The sequence below is a fragment of the Ornithodoros turicata genome, chromosome 2 (assembly GCF_037126465.1).
Source record: "Ornithodoros turicata isolate Travis chromosome 2, ASM3712646v1, whole genome shotgun sequence".
Lineage (NCBI taxonomy): Eukaryota > Metazoa > Arthropoda > Arachnida > Ixodida > Argasidae > Ornithodoros > Ornithodoros turicata.
The window spans coordinates 86,404,699-86,424,887 of record NC_088202.1 but is presented as its reverse complement, the minus strand read 5'-3'; the positions used below and the strand labels follow the sequence as shown (position 1 = coordinate 86,424,887).

The 20,189-nt window shown below is 43.6% G+C and overlaps 2 protein-coding genes across 3 annotated transcripts in view; both read right to left on the bottom strand.

Annotated features, from left to right (window-relative positions):
• Positions 1 to 933: 933 nt before the first annotated feature.
• Positions 934 to 13,707, bottom strand: LOC135385668 (uncharacterized protein F09G8.5-like). The gene is made up of 8 exons (XM_064615121.1): positions 13,296 to 13,707; positions 13,113 to 13,224; positions 12,983 to 13,048; positions 12,701 to 12,924; positions 7,970 to 8,234; positions 6,724 to 7,032; positions 6,257 to 6,416; positions 934 to 3,778 (listed from the first exon to the last, which is right to left on the bottom strand). Exons 2-8 carry the CDS (start codon positions 13,190 to 13,192, stop codon positions 3,668 to 3,670), a joined length of 1,215 nt encoding a protein of 404 aa, XP_064471191.1. The 5' UTR covers positions 13,193 to 13,224; positions 13,296 to 13,707; the 3' UTR covers positions 934 to 3,667.
• A 2,909-nt stretch (positions 13,708 to 16,616) lies between these two features.
• LOC135385664 (uncharacterized) overlaps positions 16,617 to 20,189 on the bottom strand; it is a 33,244-nt gene continuing 29,671 nt past the window's right edge. For both annotated transcript variants that reach the window (XM_064615118.1, XM_064615119.1), the window contains exon 28: positions 16,617 to 17,073. In XM_064615118.1, coding sequence (XP_064471188.1) covers positions 16,827 to 17,073 — 247 coding nt within the window. In that variant the 3' untranslated portion in view covers positions 16,617 to 16,826. The remainder of the gene's footprint in view (positions 17,074 to 20,189) is intronic.

Here is a 20,189-nt window from a genome sequence, read left to right as displayed (position 1 = left end):
CGATGAATGTGATATTCATGACTGCTACTGTAGGTGGGCATACATGCTTGACTGATGCAACTTTTCAGCAACAGCAATCTATCCAGTGGCATAGCCACGGGGCCCCCCTACCTGCCACAGGCTGACCCACGGAAATCGCGCAAATCCGAGGAGAAATAATATATATGGGGGGGGGGGGTCCAGTGTGACGATCGCAAAACTTCTTGCCGTTACTGGCATCTATCGAAGCAGCGTACTTGAATACTTTTAAACTATAAGCTTTTTTAGCTACTTCTAATCTCGTGAGGCAGCCTCACAGCTCATGACACCCCATAAGTCAACACATTATTAATAGGGCCTGACTTTTTCGGGTTTTATTTTTGGCCAAATTCGGGGGGTAAATATCGGGTGATATTTTTCATTTGAAAATTCGGGTGTATTCGGGTTAAATCCCGTTACGGCATATTCTGTCGTCAGGAATTCGGGTGTATTCGGGTGATTTTCTTTGTTTAATAAAAATTTGTCTTAACATGGACCTAATGTTTAGCAATGTTATCAAACTTTATTTTAGTGCATGCTTATGAGTGTGCCACGCGACCCGGATGTTTTCGGGTAGATTCGGGTTAAACCCGAATTTTACAGATTTCGTTCGGGGGGTAAATATCGGGCGGATACGGGTTTAACCCTAAAAAGTCAGGCCCTAATTATTAAACGTTGAAATATTCTGTATTTTCATCTCTCATCTCGCTGTGCGCACAAGGATGACTGTGTGGGCTTACCCAGGATCAGTGCAGGGGGTTTTCGTATCGAGCCCCCCCCCCCCCCCCCCTACCTTGGAGGTCTGGCTACGCAACTGATTCTAGCATCCGTGGTCACTAATATTGCCATCATACTGCTTGGGATAGGAATTACATGCTCAGGTAATTATTTGGCACATTCCTGTGCACCGTTAGGTTGAATGTACATGGATCATTTATTTTAGAATGATATTTGTTCAGAAATTTTACACAACACAGAAGATGAAGAACAATACACTTTTATAGGGCTCCTCTGGAAGTGTTGCTCCTAAGTATACAAACAGCAAATGCAGCAGTTCGTTAAAGTACCACACTGGAATGGAAGCAATGAAATATCACATCATGTTGACCTTCATGCAGGAAGACAACTACATCACCAGTTATTATGATCCAAACAGTTGCCATTATCGAAACTGCGATTACCGAAAACTGAATGAAGCTCTGGGGTACATAAGAGAAACAAGTCTTCCCTTGTCACATAAAAGATACAAAATAAATATCGCAAGACTGTAATCTCGCGGTGCAAACTAAATAAATTATGTATGTACACACAACCTGATACAAATCAGCTTCTCCCATGTTTTACATGACCTTAACATTTTGCATTACTGTCCTTGTCCACAGTTCTAGATTCCACTGAAGGGTTTTTAACACTTTTAGTTAGAAATAATCACCAACAAGTCCACACCACGATTATTTTGACATGTATTCCACGGACGTGAGGAGACTTATTTTGAAACATTTTTCTTTTGTCACAATGTTTTACTACCACCTTAATATTCCCTTGTGCACATGCACTTTACATTCATGCTCATATGACCTACATGGGCACAACAACAAGTGTAGCCGGGTCACTCCAATGTACTCAGTGCCTTAGGATATGTATCCTGCTGTTATGATACCAAGAAATGGGACAACATTGCGTATCTGCTTGCAACTACTCTAACCAGTGTCTTTGAAATATGTACATTGTAATGACTTGTTTTCTTAACACACACATTTTGCTTTCTGTCTATACTGACAGTGTCAAGGTGCTGTATTTTGAGGATGTTCCTAACAGTCAACCCTCGATTTATGAACAGTTTACGTTTCTTGAGAACTCATTGGTAAGTCGTGGACTGGTATGAGCAGAAGAGCATGAAAGTGCTAGAACAATAGAAAATACATTAATTTCATTTTATTTGTATTTTTTAGGTGCCCACGAACAGGCAAAATGCCTCCCTAAAGGTGCACCTTGCAAGGAATATAACAGTAAATTTAAAACGTACCATAAATGCACAAAGATAGAACAACATTATTAATTATTATTAAAATTCTTATCAACATACTACTTCATGATGTGTGCAGGAAGTGTTATTATGTGCATTGCTTTTTTGTGTGCAAGGTTTCAATTGCTGGTTACAGCAGAATTGTTCAGATTATGTTTATTTTAAAAATACTTTGCAATAGCTCTGCACCATCATTTCTCCTACGTCAATCTTGCTCAGGAGAGATGTTAATGATCTAACGCTTTACTTGTTGTTCCTGTAATTGAAGTATTGCATTGCACCCTCATCATGCATCCATTTGCCCTTACATGCTCCTGAAAGATAGATCATCTATGGTGGTCAATAGGTGAAAATTTGCTTTTCTTATTTGCTCTCTGACAGTGGGACACAAGATGCTCTATGTATATGCTTATCTGGCTTCTATTGACCAGTTATTAATCTGGATGTCCGTACTTGTCCCGTTCATGCAGTGAGCAAACAAAGGTAGGGCTTTCAAGGTTCTCCCCTGACACATGCGTTTACTTATTGGAAATACGACGGTTCATATCTTGTCCCAGGAGGCACCGTTCATAAAGCGAAGAAATTCGTAAATCGAGGGTTGACGGTACTTCCTGCCGTGCTTATAAGGCCAGTGAGATGTACCTGATATTGAGAACATACACGCATAAACAACCAAAAATGAGAATACTTTATACGAAGCTTTCATTTGCTTAGAAAATGTGAAATAAAAATTTACACAGTATAAAAACTGAGTACTCGGGACTCCGTAAGTACAAAAATCAACACAAACAGTAATTTAAAACATTGAAAACGCACATTCAATACTGCCCTGAGTTCCTGCCTATTTGGCATTATTGCATCCTGACATCACTGTACTGACAAACAATTGTTCAGATCGAGAAGTCAAAGTGGTAAGGACCTGAATCAGAATTCTCAACACAACAAAGGATTTTTGCTGCAGATGCAAACTCACACATTGACTTGTTACCTACCACAACACTGCAAATGATGTGTGCGTCACTTGGTTCGACAGAGTGTGTACTGCATACGTTGTTGTTTATTAATATGTCCTCCTCGTTGCAGTGCAATGTCAACATTAAGTTAACTATAAGTTAAATATAAATAATATAAGTTAGTCTGTAAATATGAGCCTATAAATCCTCACGTAGCACTGGCACAGACAGAGGTACATGGGAACTACAGAGGTACAAGTGCACTTGCATTCCAGAGCCTTGACATTTGCACAGTGAGAGAGTTTGTTCGAAGTACAGGTTCTTAGCACACCCTTAAAATTACGAAAATCTCATTCATACAGTGAATGTCACAAATCAACTGCCATACCAAGTACTTGAAAGCCATCAAATACACAACTCATGTGCCTGCCGTCATGCTACTGCGAAGTAACAATGATGTAAGAAAGTTTGGAGAGGTCCACATTTGGGGCACAGGTGTTGAACCCACACCATTTCTGTATATTTTCAAAGAAATAGAATTTAAATTCCTACGTACAATGTGCGCGTTAGTGTCTTACGCATTCGAGAGCACACGTCCAGATGGGCTACAGTGACATAATTCTCCGTCCCAAGACCTTCTAGCTTTCATGGTGTTGTGGGGTGACATTCCTTAGCCATCCATTTCCTCCATTCTACAGTGGATGGCAGTCTCGACAACCTCCAAGCTGGCATAGTCCAACTCTTTGATCAGGCACAGCACAGCCGAGAGGATGTTGGCATTCTGAAGAATAGAGTCAGTCGGCACTATTAGATGGGATGGTTTGTCCGGTCCATGACAGCTGTTATGTCTGTGGAGGCCGTTATTAATGCCGTATTTACTCGCATATTTTGCGCATCCTTTGTTTAGCACCAAAAATGAAGAAAACAAAAAATCGCATATTGCACACCCGAGCGCGGATATCTGGCACACACTTCTCAGCGACCGCGGCAACTGCTTTTTCGCGACGCCGTCAGTGCTACCGAAGTTACTGCTGCATTTTTTGTTTGATTTGCTCACACTTTCGGGTGATGGTCCACTGGCGTGATGGACGATACTCACTCGAACTGCAAAACGCTGAAAGAAATGCTGGACAAACACGCTATGACAAAACTTACAGCACAACATGACAAAGTTGGTGAATATAGCGTGCCTTCGGTCATAGGCGCCGACGCGGGGGCCCTTGCCCCCCCGGAACATGAAGTAGGGGGGGGCGCCGCCTCCCCCGAGAAGTCCTGCTAAGAGACTGGGGCTCGGCGTGCCTGGGTCAAAAGAGCGAAGGGGCACCAACCCCAAAAATGCATCTTGCAATTTGTAAAATATGTATCCGCCCACCATACTCATTATCACAGTAGAAGGTGAGGCGAAGAAACACAGAGGATGACACAACACATAGCCTGAATTTCGCCCAAAGCAATCAGATCAATGAAACGAAGCAGTCGAAAAGGCACCAGCCGCTGCCAGTCTTCAGAACGCATATCCGTTGGGAGCGGGTTCAACTCCTGCTGGTCTATTTCATTGACCATATTCATTATATTACGCGCATTTCAGGTCAAACACCCAGGATTCAATGCATTTTGTTCCTTTTGCACTCAGTTTTCAAAGGCTGTAATGCCTTCAGTTGTGCACATGTTCACTGTTTACGTTCTGTTTTTTTTTCCTTCCTTTTTCTTCCTTCCTCTTATTTCTATACCAGTTCTCCATACATCATAGGATCCCACCAGAGTGTGTGATTCTTCAGCTTTAGTTTTGTGTTCTTCATTTTTCTTTTCCTTTTCTTTCCTTTTTGTTTTCTTTGCCTTTTTTGTCTTCCCCCTTTCACTTTTTTTTAAATAAGAAGCCGACATCCCCTCCATCTGGCTTACCTTTCCTTTCTCTTTTTTTTCTTAATAAACATATCCCCCCCCCCCCTGCACTTGGCGGTGCGCCCTAACCTAAGTTTTCCAAAAATAACTCAAATCAGGTCAGAAAACGTTAAAAGCCATTGGTTTAGCTATCGTTTGCACTTAACTAGAAACAATAGGCAACCTATACCTCATTCCCAGTTACAAAGCACTGCTTCTTGGAGTCCCGAATTAACCCAATCTTAAGGAATTGCCATCTGCTTCCCTCACCGCTATCACTTCACAATGTTTGCGCTAGAGTCAGTGTCTTATCGAATGCTGCTTTATGTTGATACTACTATCTGTCTTCAAGACATGACCAGAGGAGAGGTCAGGGTGTCTTGGCGTCAGAGTCGCATGATTTTTTTATTGGCTTTGTACGTAGTAATCTCTCTGGCTGGAAGATAGCAGCATGATCTGATCTAATCCAATCCTCCTTGCATGTGTGATAATTGGTTATTTTCTAATTACAAGTACGAAAAATGTGGTTCAGGAAGAGCTCTTTTGTTTGAAATAGAGGTCATTTCGAATTATGCAAGTTTGACTTAAACGGATGGTCGCATCTGGAAACCCCTTTACGAAATCAATACCACTGTGTTCCGCTTCCTGCTCAGCCTACCTCCTCAGCCTACCCAGCTAATTTTTTCGTTCCAAAAGTGCTTAGATGTTAACCAAACGAATTTAGAAAGCGCTGCCTCCGCGGCTGCAAAAGCTTCAGCGGCGTGACGTCACTCTGTAAGCAAAGGATTGCGCAGCCATTCCCTTCAAAGTGTAAGGAAATGTCATAGTAACCTTACGAATTTCCCATTAAAATTTTGTGGTAATATAATAGGCTGCCTTCTGCAACTACGTATGTCTAGTTTCTTTTTCTTTCACTTTGAAACAAATGCCTCCCATTATGCTTGACCTGACCGTTGCACGCCCTGTTTAACGAAGTTACCATTCTTTCTTTTTTTTTTTCGCGGCCTCGTGGATTTTGTTGTAAAGGAGTCTGACTGCTTCAAGCCAGACAAATACTGCTACCTCTGAGGGACACACAACATTTCATTTGTTGCTGATCATCGTGCTTGTTCATCTGTTACATGCTTTGTTGCTGATACTGAAACTTGCAAAAAAAAAAAAAAAAAGGAAAGAAAAGAAGAAAAATGCGACTCAGGAACTGTTTTTTTTTACAATGGTGGTACATGAATCACAAGTTTCGCATTGCAGACAAGCTTGCATTCATACGCCAAAGACTCTCCTGTGCAGCAAGAACAAAGTACGAAAGCAGCTTGAGCTTGTGCACACCCCGACATCAGCATGCCTGAAGAAACGATTACTTGCGGTAAAAGGTACTCACCCGGTTTTTGCCACCTTTTGGCAGGAGACGAGTTGGTGAGCCCTTTTCTCCCTTGTGAACCCTATGCAAGTCCACATGCAAGGGAGGGCGGGATTCCACAGGAGACATCAGTGTGTCCGTATCAAGGGAATGGCTATGAAGGTACTCCACTGAGGCATACCTACCATACAAGATATATGTCAGAGGTTAAGTACTATCACATGGTTCTCAAATTCCATTCATACGACAAAACAACAGCGAGTTTTAGTACATCGGATCAACTCTACTAAAAAGATACGATAAAAGAAGTTATCAAATCCAAGCTTAGCAATGTGATGTCAATGTTTTGGAATCCTTATCGTGAACACCTTCCGATCTACTAAAACTCGCTAACAGCTGCAGATCCCTATACAGCATCTGCAATTGGAACTGTACCTGAAGAAATATGAAAACTGGCATTTGCTACAGCAAGAAGGAGCTCTGCTAACCTGCGAGAGTCGTTCAAAGACTGTCTTGCTCCCAGTCCACAGGACCCATCCTCGCCTTCAAACATGGTAATTGGATCGCAGGTGACTTCAGCACTCCTGCGAACCTTCCTCCCAGAATGATCCATCAGTGTCTGCACCCTAGCAAGGAAAGCGTGCTGCTCTGCTGGGGATAACCCCGGCTGCTGGGGCTGTTGAAAATCTGTTTTCTGCTGCTGCATATCAGCAGAAGGGACAGGAGAGCGAGCGACAGGACCGTGAGGCCGCACATGTTTGGGGTCTTCATTTTGCACTGGGTCCTTGCAAAGAGTTCTGAAAAGATAAGCGTGTATTGGGGCAAAACAAACCTCATGCTGAATTCTGCTCAAACTGCGAGCTTTTGTAAATGTCTGCAACGAGGCAATTTTTCATTTATGTGCATTTTGATCGTGTCCACATACAGTCAAACCTCGCTTTACGAACACCCTTCGTTTCTCAGAAAATCGTTCGTAAATCGAGGTATTCGTAAATCGAGGTCCGAGGAGTGCAGTGCACAAATACCTCACAAAAACACGGGAAATTGATTTGAATAAGTTTTATTTTTGAAAATACTGCGTAATTGTGCTTTGCACCATACTTTCTGCAGGGTCTATCCTGTTTAGAAGAGATGACAGAAGTCTGACACTTGACTCATCCACCCGGCCCTCAAAGTACCGTATCGCGCGCGGATGAGACTGTTTCCAACGGCAAATATTACGCTTGTCACCGGCTGTCAGGACTGAACGCCTTCTCTTGGAACAGCAAAATGTTTCCATCTCGTAGACCTGGTCCAAACTCACAACCGTTCGGCTGTAAACGCCCGAATTATTCTTTCAGGAAATGGTGAATCATGTTTGTGGAACGTAGCGACGTTGGGACATTGTATGTTTGACCTTAGCAGCATGTACTGAGGAACTTTCATTATCCTCCGGTCCATTGGCCTGTCCTCTGTACATTCATAACGCCCGTTCGTATATCGAGGTCAGAATGGCTTGGCTACTTTGGGTCCGTTCCCTAATAATCCGTTCATAGTTCGGATATCGAGGGTTCGTAAAACGAGGTCAAAATACACGGAAAAAGTTTGGTTCCCTGTGGAGCCGTTCGTAAGTTGAGGGAATTCGTATATCGAGGGTTCATAAAACGAGGTCCGACTGTACTTGCTTCAATGAAGGGGGAAAAAAAAAAAATTCACATACAAAGCATAATATATAGCAACAAATTCCTTGCTCACCCAGCTAAGCTTGCACTAGTGGTATTCTGTTGCTTGTTTGGGGATTCAACTTGAGGAGCTCCAACATCCAAGTCTTTTGGACGAACGCTATGGCGTCTGGCATCACTTCCATTCTGTGGCCCAGATACTTGTGCTCCTACTGTAGGCTGGTGGAATTTGAGGCCACCAGAATGGTCTTCATTTTGTGTAGCTTCAGAGGGTGCCACTGGCAAATTCAGAGATAACCCCTGCACCTTTGCTCGTTCCACTTCCTGGCACTGAACATCTAGATCAGTAAAGATGCTGTTCGTTTAAATACATTTTTTAGGCAATTATGAGAAACTAATCTCAATAACTCTACTCTAAAAACAATAAATTGCACAACAAGATTAATAAACGGTTTGAAAAGCTAGGATAAGCACCCTGTAGACGTGACCTGACACTGAGTACTAGATAGAGTATTTTTGTTTTTATTAGCCAATAATGCAAAAATCATGCTAACAATGGTGTAGCTTTTAAGTCCCCCCCTGTTACACTGAAGGTTAGACAATGGGGACTTCGACAAGATAGATATTGAAGGAGGAGGCAAAGACCAGGCTGCTCGCAACAGCATTTGTTTCACAACTGAGCTGTAACACCATCGAGATTCTGAGGGCATTCCACGTATGAAAGCTATTCCCCGAAAAGATTTCCAGGGGGGGCTTCAATGTTCACATTCGTTCTGGACTGTTTTTTTTTTTTTCCACAGGATGTAAGACACAGTTTACAGGCAGGACTTCAATATTTTACAAAAAAGTTTATAAGCTACAGGTATTACGACATAATACATGGGGTCTACGTAATAGTGATTCCGTCACAAACGTGACAGGTGACCCCTAAATGTTGAAGATCACAGCTTCACAGGATAGAAAAGAATGAATGAATGAATAATGAAAGGATGAATACAACGAAGGGCACTATCAATTTCTCACACTTTTGGCATCGGATACCAATTTCTAGTGCAATGAGTGCTTACTCCTATGGTTTCGAAACTGTAGTTCTGGTTCCGGATAAGTGGAATTTGCTCTGCAGCCCCACAAGTGCAACATCAAAAGTTTTCAAGGACTGTGGAAAATTCCAGTCTTCATGACCTCGAAAACAGCATTATCGAATTCCAGGGTATTCAAGGATGCCAAGCGACATGAGGGAACCATGATAAAGAAATATCACATTTGTCACCTTCAAGTGCCTGCCTTCAACAAAAATGGATATCTTGGTGCTATGGCAATGCACACATCAGAGGTTAAAAAGGTTGAGACACTTTGCCATAATTTAACCAGGATGAATGTGAAAGACAATTATCTGCACTGATGTGAACCTGCATTCCAAGTCAGAGTAGAAAGCCAAGAGTAGCAAGCCAGGATTTCCTAGGTTGACCTGTCTTAACCCATATCAAACAAACTAACAAGGTGGAGTAATAGACACGTTGAAAATCGGTACTGCAAATACTGAGACTCATTTGGCTCAGACATCGTGGCAGATGTCTCTGCCAGTGAGGCAGCGCGGGAGAGGTCACGTGCTTATGACTACCAGTGGGAATGGCTGCAGCTCTCACTTCACTGACATCAGGGGCCCTATTCTCGTCAAAAAGTAGTCAACCTCGATTACTTGACGCTACAAACTGTTGGGCAGAGCTACCATAACATGCTCCACCCATAGACTCTGCCCTTATCTAGGGATATTTATCCCTAGGCGGTGTCTAGCGCATGAATAGTGTGAAGGTCCCCCCACTCTCTGCATCCGCTACTGCGTAAGGGAACCATGCTCATACACTTAGCGTATTTTCACGCGTATTAGCCGCGGCTTATGCGAGATTTTTTGTTTTCGTGGACGCTCTGCGGCTTATGCGCGGGTGTGGCTTATCTGATGACTATCTTTCCCTGGTATTTTCCCAATACCCTGGATGAAACGAAAGGGCAGACAGTGCGTCATGTTTTTCAGAACAGGACCGCCCTGCCAGTGCACGAACAATACCAAACAGGGACGAGTCCATATTCGAGTGGCCTGACCTTCCGGATACATTCCCCCACGCAGCTTTAACAAAAGGGGTGACAGTGAATCATGTCTTCTGGAACATGTCTTATTGAGCCGCTCTGTAATATTTCTGATGTTAGCCTTTTTTCTGTCGAATAAATGATACCCGTTTTCATAGCAATAAAGTCTCTATTGATTTCGTATGTGCATCACTGGTTTAGCACACAAAGCAGTCGCGTCGTATTACCCGCGGCTTATCTGCAAAAAAATTTTCAAAATGTATCTAAAAACGAGTCCTGCGGCTTATCTGCGGTGCGGGTAATACGCGTGAAAATACGGTATACTTTATTTTTCCTATCACCTGCAGACCTCAGAATTTGCTATGCAGAGCCACTAGATTACTCCGGAACACTTTTCTTCACAGCCACACAAATTTACCTTTCACGATACAGCTTTCCGCTTCTGGCGAGAACATGCAAGGGTAGTCTCATGATGTGGGCACACCAATAAAGCACGAAGACTGCAGGATCCAGAGCTCGACTATTGATTGAAGGCATATGACATTCATTTCTGTTCTTCGCGCCTTCTCCGCGTAACGACCAATGACAGGCAAGACAAAGTAATCGAGGTCGATTACTTTGACGAGAATAGGGCCACAGGCGCGTAGTACAATGCTGGCACAATGCAACGATCGGCATCGAAGTGTCACAACCCCCTCAATTTTGTTCACTTTTTGAGGGCTGTTTTTTTTTCTTCCTTTTTTTTTTCCTGTGTGGGTCTTCCTCCCTTATCAATTTTAGCTCCTGAACGACCAGGACTGAGTTGTGAGGCTAAAACAAACAAACAAACAAAAAAGCATACTGCACTAGCTGCTCGTATTTTCAGGCACAAACATCAGAACATAGATTGATAAGTTACTGGTTTAAAAGAACTCGTTACAAGTTAAGTTACCGTGTGCAAAATGTAACGAAGTTAGTAACGAAGTTCTTCAGCCTGGAATGTAACTCGCAGTTACTGAGTTACTTAAAAAAAAAGAACGAGTTACTTCCAAGTTACGTCGGACACAAAACAGCATTACGCAGGTGCAGCGCGCGTGAGCAGTTGAGTTAGACTTTGAGTTACCTGCGGAGGAGTGCAACACGCTTAAGCTGGATTCACACATGCGTTTTTTGAACGCGTTTCGCGAGCCGCGGAGCGTTTCCAGTCGCTTTTCGAGAACCGCTACAGCTGCTGCTTCGTGCTGCAGCTTCGGAGGGCAGAAACGCGAACGCTTTTCATCCAGCCAATCGCTCCGCTCGGAGGGGTGGAGGTGGCTTCCTTTTGGCGCCGGCGGGCAACGGCGGGCCTCCTGAAACCGCACTGGGATCTTTTGTCATTTGTGTGTGTGTGTGTGTGTGTGTGTGCGTGTTTGTTTGGTGCTACCGCATGACTAAATTCCTTGTCACCAATAGTTGTTTGGTGTCTGAGGTATCAAAGATGAGCTGGAAATTTGCGCAAACCACGGAATCGATGAAAATAAATACGACTTGTGTGTGACTGTGTGTTGTTCGTCGGTGGGTAAACATGTGTCTCGCTTCTTCTGCCGTTCTTTCTCTGCTATTGTGTCACGTCTGCCGTTCCAGCGATTGATGATTCCAGCAGAAATGCTTCGCGATAATTATAAAATGGATAACATGCTTCACAATGTAAATTTTGAGGAAGAGAGCTGGAGGTGTCGGTACGATCTTCACGTAGCAACGACAACGAAGCGCGTTTTCAGGATGGCGGCTCGGCTATGTGTGACAGGCCCCTCTCGGCGGCGCCGCTTTTTGAAACGCATGTGTGAATGAGCCTTGTCCAACAATAGACCTCTCCCTGTTTGTAAACAAATGACGTCATAGTGTTCGACAGTGCCACAAATTTGGTAGAATTCAACTACGCTCGAAGCTAGAGGTGAACAAGGTCGCACCCGAAAGCCATGGTCTTGAGGGGATTACGATATGGTCCCTTAAAGGGACGCGACCCTTGGTCCTGTTTTTCTTTCAATGGGAGGCAGCGAACAAGTGCCCGTTCGCGGAACCCAGCCCTCTCCTTCCGATTTGTTTCGGTTTCAGTCTGTCTGCCAATGTCATGATGACGTTTCTCTGGTAGAAGTCTATACGAACGCTTTGGATCTTACTCCCTGTGGGCGCACAATGGTTCAGCTCCATTTCAATGGCAGCGGCTCTTACTTCCTGTCACTGATTGAATATTACGTTTTATGGCAAAAAATGCCATGAAGGAACTGGAGAGAAAGCAAGAAAATATGTGGACGTGAGCGAAAAAAGAGGTAACACTAACTTGGAACTTAACGTAAGTTACTTTGGCAAAGTTACCTGAAAAAGGAACGAGTTCCTCTGAAAGTTACCACGGCGCAGAAGTACCGAGTTAAGTTACAAGTTACCAAAAAAAGGAACTTAGTTACAGTAGCGAGTTACTTGTAACGAGTTACCTCAAGCTCTGCATCAGAATACGCATTTATGGGAACCATAAAAGTGAACATGGGTGTCCTGAAATGTGCTATCAAGTGGAAAAGGCATGGGAAGCATGAAAGCAGGGGGCACCCCAGAGAAGCCACTACATGGCATCAACAGACAATGGACAGTACTCCTTTCAATGGCAGTGTTTCCACCACACTTTCTCAGATATATCTGGTCCCGTTGCTGCCTGATACAAGGACTTGGCAAACAACACAATGAGCACAGCTGAATACTTGCTTACTTTGGTTGTCTAGCTTCTGTAGGTTTGGTAAATGCCTGAGGACTGTAAACCTGTACTGCTCATTTTCAGCACATGGATTATCAGCAAGCCACAAATTCTTGAGTTTTGGCAAATCTTTCAAGTACAGAACTTCGTTCAAGTCCTGGATGTTGTTCTTCCGGATGTACAATTCCTGAAGGTTTTTGCAATGAGCGAAATCTGCCAGGGTACTTATGTTGTTGACACTGAAACAAATGTGTATCAACAGATAAGACTGAAATGCGTTGAAGATAATTGCGGTACCTTAGTGATAAGACCTCGACGTGCGACATTTTTCTCACGATACTGACGTCCTCAAGTTCACTTCCCCTAAAAAATGAATAGGTTTCCCTGTGTTTATGCGGGCAAATTCGAGCATTCAACGAGAACTAACCAGCAGTTCAGCTTGCGAACGCTCTTCAAGTCTTGAGCTCTGGTGCGAGAAAGAACGCAGTTCTCCGTAAGCACGCTCATGCTAACGATCGTACCAACTGTACTGCGTTCTCCTAAAAGAAACGTTTATTATGAGCAACGATGCATGAATACAACACGCTAACGGGCACTACTACAGCATTACCTTATGAGCTCAAGAATGCCTACGCGTCTTGAACTTGACTCAACAGGCGACTTCTTACTCGTGGTATTAGGCGCTGCTCATTCACATCGAACGTACATGCTCCGGATTGCAACTTCACCGAAGTATAACAGGTGCTCCGGTACCACGAGAAATCCCACGCCATGATTTACACTTATTGAAGACCTTGCGTTTGCCATGTTAGGTAATGCTTGCACAGCCCGCGCAAACAAGCGGCTAGCAATCTGCTCACTAAGCTTTCCTTTAACGTTGCTCACCGCAAATGTTCCACAAGAGTGGCCACGCCATTCAAAGCGATGGATACAAACGCAGCGAAACACTGCACCAGCACTGTCCCCATTCTGCTGCACAAGGGCTAAACAGTTTTCTGCAGACGACAATGAACGCGCCACCTAGGGCCTACATGCGGCGCCGAACCGAAACCAAAAGTTACACGTGATGTTCGATTACATGTTCCGTTCAGGTCGTGGTTCACTCACTTTTGTCGTGACGACGGCAACAGCGATCGTTAATTTGGGACACGAACGCTTTGTTTGGCGGTGCGTACAGGCGCATATGTCACTTTGGCAAGAGAGCAAAAATTTGGTGGTGACATTTCATCGAACGCTCTTTCGTCGAAAAATGGACGTTTCATCGAACGCAGTTTCATCGAGATCGGTGGCCGACGCGTTTTCTTGTGGCAACTTGTGAAATACGTAAAAGGCTCTCCCTGACATAACCTTGGTCAGGCGTCAATGAAACGGCCGGCGTTCGATGAAATAGGCGGACATCGCTTGAAGAAAGCTGACAAGGGAAAAAATGTGGGCTTCCGACTCTTCGGATTTCTCCAATAAACCCCCGCAGATGTTTTTTTTCGCAGATGTTTTTTTATCGGATTTATCCGATAAACTCCGATTTTTCCAACGCCCACGTGGCGGCCTTACGGTTTTTCCCGTTTCCTTCTTCCTTTGCCCCCTTCTTCCACACCTATACTTTTCGGCTTCAAACTGATCCAGAAACTAAAAAAATGGATCAGAAGTGGTAGCCAGGGTCGCTGGACGCATGAATGGCCCAAAAGGAGGATAATACACACACCTGTCCCATCTGTTCTATAACATCCTCGACCCTTAATTGTGACTCTACTTGACCCCGGCACTGGACTAGTTTGGCACAGACAGTTCTGGTTCGTCACAGTTGCTACTCATTTTGAGCCTGGGCACCATTCACAATTTGTGCAAATACGCTTGTTTGTACTTCAATAACTCTTGCTAGTAAAACATCCGTGCACTACATCGTGTAGTCTCAGTCACTTTTGTACTTCTGTTCTTGCATTGTCTCTGCGATGACTGCTCAGAAATACTCCGAAATCGGCGCTGTTCATTTTCAGACTTTTTAATTTTTCGAGAAACTCCGAATTTCGGAAAAGTTGAAAACTCAGATAAACACCCTCAGAATTTTCCAAAATGAAAACTCCGAAAACTCGGAACCCCAATTATACTTTATCGGCTTCACATGAGGTATACATATGTGTATCTGAACATGCAATGTCAAATTATTTTTACACTGAAAGTGTGGTCTCATGAAGCAAACTGAAAACTGTAAAACAACTTTCACTTCAAAAGTCACTCATGCATTTCCCATGTTTGACAAGAAACTCCCGCATTGGCATTGCAAGTGCAGGAAAAACAGACAACAGAATGGACGAAAAGAGCAATGGCATGTTCAGAATGTGGGATGGTTTAGCCATTTAGCACACAAGTTATCATGATAACTTGGGAGCTAAAAGAGCACAAAGGAAAATAAAGGTAGCAAGTGTCCTGTTCTTGCACTGGCAATGCCTTCTGCATTTGTGGCACTCGTGAGAGCAAGTTCCTGATGGTAATGTATAGTTAGAAACACCTCCTTAATTGGCGCTGTAAAAGCGCTACAATCGATTGTGCCGGCACGTTTCAGCGACATTTGTGTTGAGCACGTCTTTCATTTTGTCTGAAGGCATACACGTCTTGTTCTCATCTGCAACAACAGTGAATGCAGTTTCAAATGGTTTTGCAGCGTTGTCGTCGTTCTAGTTGGTACTTTTAGCCTGCGGTCGCAGCTCCTGCACAATGCCGGGATTGGAGAAATTCTGTGGAAATATCGTCACACCGCACTCCCCGATTATTGATGTTGTCGCATGCATCCATGATTCGATGCTAAATCGTTGACTGGCACCAGTTGGTAATCTGTCCAAACTATCACAGGGAAGTCTGTTCAGACCTGGCCTAGGACACAATAATGTAGTGGCATATACAAATATCTTGAGACAAGAGGTGTGCAAATATTGAATACGAATTAATTACATTATTGAATTAGTTACACTACAATACACTATTCAAACTTTTTCGAATATCGTACCAATACCACTATGTTCGGCATTGGCCAACAGTCTACCCGCCAACATTTTTTCATCCAAAAAGGGCTTAGATATCAAACCAACAAATTTTAAAGATGGGCACAAACTACGGTGGCATGATGTCACTCCCTAGGAGTGACATAGCGCTCAGAGGAGGAAAGGTGCCATCTAGAAGCCCTGTTAACTCTTGAGACTGCCGCGGCATTCCTTTTCTCAAGGTTGCGCCCTCATTGGTTCTGAGGGAGTAACGTTTTCTCGTTTTTCCAGAGAGAGAATTCCGAAATACCCTCAACATCCGGCGTCTGCTCTTGTTATGTATTCCGTTGTATAACAGTCAAACTGTGCCACTATTTCGCGTGGGATTTTCAGTAATGTGGTCGGTGGTTCAGGAGGAATAAAATGACACTATCGTTTCTAAATCAACTGGAACAGATGCGACCGTCCCTTTAAATTCCTACCCTTCAATACGAAGCATACAAAACCACGGTATGCTTTGTGTGAAGTATCATCGTGGCTTCACTTGATTGTCAACAAACTCTGAACATTTGAATGAGGCGTCAAATTCTAGTTAACACCTCTGTCTACCGTGCCACCGCATGCGTAGCACGGTCGGGTGACGCACCCACGTCTTGAATGCAGTTTCGATTTGTGGTAGTGACCTTTTGCGTTTCTATACTCCGGAGTTTGAACTTGAACTGAGTTTGGCATTTACTGCACCCCACAAGGGCAACTTTTGAAGGGGTGTAGTCTCCCTTTGGCTTAATGAGTAAAGGAAGGTGTGCAAAGTTCTAAAAGTGCAGTTATATCGGAATGGTTAGTCTGTTTTGAACAGTACGCAAAACTTCAAATCATGTTAGCCAACTTGTATACGAAAAGTGGATACAGCCAGATTGGACATTTGAGATGGAGCACACTAAACAGAGTCAGCTGTATTCAAAAGTGCAAAACCATATTTATTCTTCAATGGTGTAAAATTTATTGTAATTAAAATATTGCTAAAAGTTGTAGTCATTACTGCAACCTATAAGTTGCATGTCATATAGGGGTAGCTCTCATAAAAGATCTTAATTACACACAATGCGAAGATTGGAAGCGCATTATTACATGACCTTGCCGCATTGAAAAGTGCATCTGTGCCGTATTCATGCAGCTTCGTCGAATTGTACTGCTTTGAAAGGCAGCGTCAAGACAGGGATGCCGTACACAACTGGTGCGGCCCCGACCAGGTGCTGTAACTTGCAGGCTTTCCTTGACGACTGGACTGCTGTTGTGATATCTGGCACATGGTCTTTGGTCACCAGCTGGGGGATCCACAGTCTCAGGAGTTCCTCTGTGAATCTGTCAATGTCTCTGTCAGTCACTTCCCAGAGGTTTGCAACAACACAAGGACTGCAAGAAAAGAGGATCAAGGACTTAAACAAGTTTGCTTCCAGGATGATGCAATATGCCAAGTATTGCTACTGTAGAAGCAAGAGAAACCAAATGTTTGCTGTAGACAGAGAGACAATACAAGATTTGTCACCACATGTCACACACTTTTTTGGTGGTGTTTGGAGCATTTTCTTTGTGTTCATTACTGAACAAAACGGGGATAAGCTTCTCTAATAAACAACTTGCTTGTACAACACTTATGTACTTTTGGGAGTAGCAAGGAGTGTTACACTACCATATTTACTCGCGTATTAGACACACCTAACTTGAGCGCCGAATGCTGGTACTTTTTTATTCCCTGCACATCAAACGCATCAATACTTTAGTAGCACTGCCGGATTGTCTCGCACATCGCCAGCCAGTCAGTCAGCCAGCATTTCACACAGTCAGTGTGATGGAGCGCCTGCGAATGCGATGGCCATTGAGGAGTATTTCGTCCACGCTCGGTAGATCAGAAGACCATTTGATGTGGGTGAATCGCGAAGTTCTATTACGGGGAGATTGCCGCAGATATCTCGGAATAAAACAGGGGTTGAAGGGACCTTGAACAGACCTTCAAAACCTCTGTAAGCATATGTAATGCATTCCTAGACACTAATATTTACTTATTTATACATACTGCAGCATTAAAAAGGCTATAGCAGGAGTAGGCATACATTGCTGGTGAAATCACTAACAGATAGTTCTCTAATCATACTAGGACTAGAGTTCCACTGAACAATCGAGTGAGGAAAGAAGCTATAAATACTTGAACACATCAATGTGCGAAAAGATAGGTACAATGTTCAAGGGGTGCGCACTACGTAGTGACGGAATGTTGATCTGCTCATGGACTATTAGGTACAGATACCCGAGTCTTTCCAAAGTTCGCCTGTTGCTAAGGGAAGATTTAGCTAGATTTAGGGAGTCACGAGCAGATGATGGAGAGAAATGTCTATCATAGCGTTTCATGATGCCTAACCGCCCTTGACTGAAATGTTTCTACTATAGTGTTTTAGCATCCCTGTCGGTGTGAGGGTACCAAACAACTAAGGCGTACTCCAGAATTGGGAGCACAAGGGTTTTGTAGGCCAAGAGCTTGGTGTCTGCGGATGCCAGTTTGAGGGTGTGCTTCGGGAAACCAAGCTTTTTTAGAGCTTTTAGAAGATATGGCAACTGATATGTGCCTTCCACTAGAGGTCATGAGAGAGTGGACACCCAGACATCTGTATCCATCAACCCTATTAATTACACTGTTGCCAACACCTTAAGAGAATAGAAGGGGACTTTTGCTGTTTACATTCAATCAACTCTGACAAGTGAGCTGACATTAGCTTCTCCGCTTCTGGCATTTTCAATCGGTCATCAAAATTGGACTGTAAAGAAGGCTGACGTGGTTTTGGTCAGATATGCTGAATGGGTATCCAAATATCAGGAAGTATGTTTAGTACAGAACTTAATTCAGGAAAGGTTCCCGACATGGAAGACAGCCATTCTTCTTAACGTGACAGCCCTGACTCAAGAAACGATAAATGAACACAGCAACATGAAAGATGGAAGTCACTGAAAAGGTTAGCCAGCTGTAGGACTCGAACCCACATCTTCTGGATTACCGGTCCAGGGCTCTACCAATTGAGCTAAGCTAACACACCTCCCCAGGGACTTCCAAGGGCGCGTCATCTGAAGGGACAAATCAACCACTCTCTCTCACTCATCCCCCTTTCACTCTTACATTTTTCTCACTCATACACACAATCATACGACAGGATCGATGCAAGCGGCAACTGTTGAACATGAGAGAACTGATGTTCTGAGGCTGGAACAACACAGAAAGGACAAATACATACAAAGCCTCAATTTGCCTAAGAAATTAACGATGAAATATGGAAGTCACTGAAAAGGTTAGCCAACTGTAGGACTCGAACCCACATCACCTGGATTACCGGTCCAGGGCTCTACCAATTGAGCTAAACTAACACACCTCCCCAGCGACTTCCAAGGGTGCCCTTGGAAGTCGCTGGGGAGGTGTGTTAGCTTATTGAGGCAAATTGAGGCTTTGTATGTATTTGTCCTTTCTACGTTGTTGCAGCCTCAGAACATCAGTTCTCTCATGTTCAACAGTTGCCTCTTGCATCGATCCCGTCGTTATGATTGTGTGTATGAGTGAGAAAAACGTGAAAGAGTGAAAGGGTGATGAGTGAGAGAGAGTGGTTGATTTGTCCCTTCAGATGACGCGCCCTTGGAAGTCGCTGGGGAGGTGTGTTAGCTTAGCTCAATTGGTAGAGCCCTGGACCGGTAATCCAGAAGATGTGGGTTCGAGTCCTACAGCTGGCTAACCTTTTCAGTGACTTCCATCTTTCATCGTTAGTTTCTTAGACAAATTGAGGCTTTGTATGTATTTGTCCTTTCTGTGTTGTTCCAGTCTCAGAACATCAGTTCTCTCACGTTCAACAGCAACATGCTTTGCTATGATGCTCAAAGTAAAAATAACTGAATTTTGTAGCCCGTGCTTGTGCTGCTGTGACGTCGATGTCAGTAGCTTCCGCTTCCTGCTGTGTCATGTGGTGAAGCAACTGACTGGATACAAAACTTGTTATACGTTTAACAATATCTTAATACAGTCCTCAATCGCCCTTACCTTGGTCGCATAACTTTGCGACATCCACAAAGGCTACTACGGCAGCTCATGCTTGTGTCACCATAAAACCGAATCACATGAACATGCTGCTCGTTTTTGTTAACCTCAAAAACTATGACGCTCTGTTGGATAAAATTTTGCATTTGTCATCTAGATGTAACTTACAGTACCTACATGTAATTCCAGATACAGCTCCACATCATCCCTTTAAGCTTGGCAACAGCGCTTTTAACAAGTTGACAAACTGAATCGACAACCAATCTCATGGAGTCTACTACGTCTCAGATTATACTTGGAGACGAATAATCTTGTCTGACTGTCAGCAATTACAGTAATAGTTCAATAGCTCAGTCTTTTACATTGATGATGGGTTACAAAATGTATGCATGCAGTGTGAAACCTCCCATTATTATCACCTCTCTTGGATGAACACTCCCCTGCTACAGGTGTATACTAT

Bases quoted from the DNA above. Each gene is read 5' to 3' on its own strand.
- LOC135385668 (XM_064615121.1), bottom strand. From the start codon at position 13,192: ATGAGCGTGCTTACGGAGAACTGCGTTCTTTCTCGCACCAGAGCTCAA. The intron at 12,925-12,982 runs GTACCGCAATTA...CATTTGTTTCAG, and splicing joins GTCGAGGTCTTATCACTAAG to TGTCAACAACATAAGTACCC. The intron at 8,235-12,700 runs GTAAGCAAGTAT...TTACTGATCTAG, and splicing joins ACAGAAGCTAGACAACCAAA to ATGTTCAGTGCCAGGAAGTG.